The sequence below is a fragment of the Octopus bimaculoides genome, chromosome 3 (assembly GCF_001194135.2).
Source record: "Octopus bimaculoides isolate UCB-OBI-ISO-001 chromosome 3, ASM119413v2, whole genome shotgun sequence".
Lineage (NCBI taxonomy): Eukaryota > Metazoa > Mollusca > Cephalopoda > Octopoda > Octopodidae > Octopus > Octopus bimaculoides.
In genome coordinates this window covers 134,325,378-134,330,441 of record NC_068983.1, presented here as the reverse complement: position 1 = coordinate 134,330,441, position 5,064 = coordinate 134,325,378, and the positions used below count along the sequence as shown (strand labels likewise).

Sequence of the window (5,064 nt, the reverse complement as noted above, 5' to 3'; positions counted from 1 at the left end):
ACACACACACACACACACACACACACACACACACACACACACACACACACACACACACACACAGAGAGTCAGTCAGTAATTTCTTTATTCGTTTTATTTACCCAGGTTCATGGTTGGCTGCGTAATCATTTGCATTTCAATACCAGTAGACTGTATGTATGTATGTATGTATGTATGTATGTATGTATGTATGTATGTATGTATGTGTGTATGTATATATATGTATGTATATGTATGCATGTGTGTGTATGTATGTGTATATGTCTACACAAACATTCATACACACATGCGCATAGTTCTTTATCAGTGTCTTTGTATTTCTTACTCTGTATATGTACGTAAAACTGAGCAAACACGCAGGCGTGTGTGTGTGTGTGTGTGTGTGTGTGTGTGTGTGTGTGTGTGTGCGTGCGAGCGGGTGGGCGGGTGTATTTGTATAGTATATAAAAGTTTGTATGTGGTATATTCATTTGATAGTCGTGGATGTGATATCTGAAAACTTTAGCCGTTCACTGTATCTTTTGTTGAAGGTATTCTAGCTCTTTTGATTGGAGATCGATCAGTCCATTACTGGTTGTCATACGATGATACATTCGATTAGCTGAAGCGACGAAGGTACTGTGCAGCGGACGAATGTTTCGTTAGTATACAGTGACGAGATCAAAACATTACATGGGTTTGATCGAGTTAGCTAGAGTTAGGTCCCAGTATCTGTGTCAGTCAACAGAACTAATTATTCCTTCAATATATATTCAAGATACTCCAGTATATATTTACCTACGAAACATCTAAAATGCTATGGAGAAGGAAACTTTTTGTCGGAATTGAAAGTAACCAGAAACGCAGCATTGATATATACTATGCAAACTGTTCCTTATTCGTTCTGAAGGGACAATCTATATTGAAGATTGTGCGAATATATATATATATAAACCTACAACAGTGATTGGTGTTCTGCTCTCAGACAGCATTCAATATTATGCTAAATATCGTTCACCTCAGCTAGCTACAATCTGTCCACATTAATCAGCCATTAAACATAACTTATCCTGTTTTTTAGTTAACGAATCTCTGTACGGTCTTTCGATCTGTTAAAAATAGCAGCTGAATCTCCCTTAACTCCTACTATGTTTTCTAAAAAGTAGTTGTATGCTGGTCAGTATACTCTTAGTTACCTTGAAGGGAAAAAGCAATGTGATGGCCACGTATGGCATGGGTCATCTCGATCAGACCAGTAGCAAATGGCAGCAAAAATAACAACAACAATGACAATAACATCAATTTTAATAACAGCAACAACTGCAACAAACACTCACCCCTTTTTAGATCTTTTGTATGTATTTTTAACCTTTGAAGCTGGAATTTCATATTTTTCTTCCACCTGTGAAAATAAATGAAGTGATATTTTAGTGTACTTCATGGTAGACTAATGCAGCAGAAGACTTTAGAAATGTGCTGTATTCTACGGTTGATAATTTAGTTTGGATAATACACTGAGAACTGTAGGTGAGTTCTCCTTTGATGACCCTAGTTAATGAATTGGTTGAAGTCAATTCTTTTGCCTTACACACTAATGCTTTGAAAAGAAATATGATTGTCACACAGTCTTATGGATAAACTTGAACATAGCAGAGCATGGTTGTAAAATTAAGATATTCGGTTCGCAACAAATTAGTTTCAGGCTTAGTCGCAGTTTATGTAGTGTCTTCTACCATAGTCTCTGGTAGAAGCTTCTAAATGAAAAGTGGAAGTCGGCCAGAGGGATTTTTGTGTTTATAGACCTAGTCTGCTTCATTGCTTGACGCTACACATGACCCAAGCATGCCTTTAGTAAAGTTGATTTGAGAACAACAACAGCAGCAGCAGCAGCGGCAGCAGAAGCATGAGCAGCAGCAGCAGTAGCAGCAGCAGTAGCAGCAGCAGTAGCAGCAGCAGCAGCAACAACAACAACAATGACGACGACGACGACGACAACCACAATGATATCATTCTGACAAAGGGGTGGGGGAGAATGCATTATCGTAGCTGTGGCTGTAACTGCGAACATGAATATAGTAGGTTAAAGAACACGAGAAAATAGGAAAATACCAGGATTTGGCTTGGGAAATACGAAGACTAGGGAGTGTTTCTACAAAAATACTCCCAGTTATTAGAGGTGCCCTTGGTACCGCCACCACCAGACTTAGCAATTTCCTTATTGAGATTAGTGTAACTACGTGAGTTGCATTAATGCAGAAATCTGCTCTATTGAGAATAGCAAGGATTGTAAGAAAGCACCTCGATGTGTAAGGAAATTGTTTGTGATCCAGTGTCAAGGATATTGATTCTGAATACAAAACATTTGTGCACACCATGAATAATAATGATAATGATAATGATAATAATGATAATAATAATAATGATAATAATAATTTTAATGATAGTAATTATAATGCAATTTTCATTACAGAATGGTATTAATATTAGAAAAAATTAAACAAGAAACGAACACAAAAAAAGCATGGAAGAAAAAATATATACAGTCGGTTTGTGAACGCGAAGACATATACAGAAGACCGATGGTAATGGATGAGGAGTGACCGAAGTTAGAGACAAACTCACTCATATGCGCAGCTCAAGAACAAGTGTTAAGGACCAACTATGTGAAGTGCAGAATAGACAACACTACCGAGAGTGACAAATGCAGAATGTGTGGTGAGTAGGGTGAAATGATATGACACATCATTTGCGAGTGCTCGAAATTGGCACAACGCAAATATAAAAGACGCCATGACAATGTGGCAAGAATGATCCATTGGGAGCTCTGTGAAAATCATGGCTTACAAAGAGCAAAGATGTGGTATGAGAAAACCCCAGAAGGAATCACCGAGAATAAGAATTGCAAAATCCTGTGGGATACAATGATCCAGCACGATCACCTGACCAGACATCGGAAACCGGACATTGTTGTGGTGAATAAAAAAGAAAGAATTTGCATGATAATCAACATCTTTCTTTCAACAGGATCAATTGAAAGAAGTAAAACTGAACAACTATGACGATTTGAAGTGGGAGACTCGAAGGTTATGGTCAACGAGGATAGTAGATGTGATACCAATAGTAATTGGGTCACTTGGAAGTATCAGCACTCAACTACCAACATGACTAAAAAAGATTGGGGCAAGTGTGACAGTTGAACACTTACAAAAATCAGCATTGCTTGGAACTGGAAGAATTTTTCGCAGGGTTCTTGAAGCATGAATTGTAAACAAGTGTTACTTTAGTTTGCTGGCTGTGGACAGCTGACACGTTCCATCATACCCAGCAAAATAAGCTGTTAGTTTTTAACACATAATAATGATAATGTTAATATTGTTATTATTATTATTATTATTATTATTATTATTATTATTATTATTGGAAACCTGAGAATTGAAATCGCTTAGATGTGGCAGCTACGAGAGTCAAACATAAAGGTTGTCCCTGTTGTCATCAGAGCATTGGGTTCAATACCACCCAACCTAAAAAAAAGACATCTGGAAACTTTAGAAATACCCTACAACCAAGGTGTATTGCAAAAATCGGCATTACTTGGAACTGCAAGCATATTGCGTAAAGTACTGTCTGTCTGAGGTCCTTGTTGTAACTTGACAGACAGTACAAACCCCCTGTAGATACAATATCTTCAATCAACATCACGATATTGAATACTGTGCGATGTCTTAAATAATAATAATAATAATAATAATAATAATAATAATAATAATAATAATAATAATGATAATAATAATAATAAAAATAATAATAATAATAATAATAATAATAAGGGATTAGGTGCGGTACGGAACTAAATTCCTTGTATTTATTTTTTTGTTTTTATTTTTTATAATTAAATTTTTTTTATTTCTAATGTTATCCTTTTGTCTGTCTTTCATTCTTTCTTTCTTTCTTCCTCTTTTTACTATCACATGACTTCGTAAATTAACAATCTGGAGTGTTTATTTTAATGGCCTACCAATGCATACAGTGAGTTTCTTTGCCTTAGGTGTTGAGAAGACACTCGGCAAGAAATGGAAACAAAATTGAAAGAAGAGGATAATAATGATAATAATAATAATAATAATAATAATAATAATAATAATAATAATGATGATGATGATGATGATGATGATGATGATGATGATAATAATAATAATAATAATAATAATAATAATAATAATAATAATAATAATATACTTACTGCTCTTAATAGCCCTTCAACTGTGGGAGTCCTAAGAAGTAACGCTGTAAATGTACTTTCCGTCTGTTCTCGAACGTATAACATAACTTTAAAAAAAGAAAGAAGAGAATTAGTTGTCTTAAGGGCACCGGATGAGGATGGTACATCATAGATAGACTAGAAATAAATGAATAAATAACACGGAGAATTCCGTGAGAAAAAGAAAATGCAAATGGAAGTAAACACAAATTACATTTTTTTGTAATATCCTCCAGATGGTGACTGTAATCTAGAGTCGATCAAAGGAACGTACAAACTCTGGACTATTCTGACTACTAAGAGTAATGCTCTCACCTGGATGAGATTCTCCGTCCTACAATACCGTTCACTAGGATCATAATTACCATTCTCATCCTTTCTACGGCTAATTTACTTGGAAGAAGCACCTTCCTCTCCGATTGAAAAATCGACAAGAGCGTGGTTGAAGGCGGAAATGCCTCTCTCTTCAATGCTTTCAGTCACATCCACCATCCAACCCCTTTCGCAATGGCAGTGACAAAGAGAGAGGAAAACTCCTCACCGTTTCTTGTCACAGATAGACAGGAAAACTATAGACGCTATTAATAGCCGGATCCGTTCTACACGAAACAACGGTTCTTCGACAAAACTCCGTTAGTCAGCAATACCTGCATACGTAGCATACATACATACATACATACATACATACATATTTATATGAGTTACAGAATGGAGTATAGGAAATCCGGGATACATATGTTTCACAGCAAGTGGAACCTCAGAGTGGTAAAACCCAGGTGAGATGCATACCACCGGCTACTCTGAATCAGGCCAAGGATATATATATA

At 36.0% G+C, this 5,064-nt stretch overlaps 1 protein-coding gene across 2 annotated transcripts in view; it reads right to left on the bottom strand.

Annotated features, from left to right (window-relative positions):
• The window catches only part of LOC106870925 (protein grainyhead), a 27,311-nt gene that overhangs the window by 3,163 nt on the left and 19,084 nt on the right, over positions 1-5,064 (bottom strand). For both annotated transcript variants that reach the window (XM_014917162.2, XM_052966554.1), the window contains exons 10-11: positions 4,220-4,305; positions 1,317-1,381 (exon numbers count right to left, since the gene is read on the bottom strand). In XM_014917162.2, coding sequence (XP_014772648.1) covers positions 1,317-1,381; positions 4,220-4,305 — 151 coding nt within the window. The remainder of the gene's footprint in view (positions 1-1,316; positions 1,382-4,219; positions 4,306-5,064) is intronic.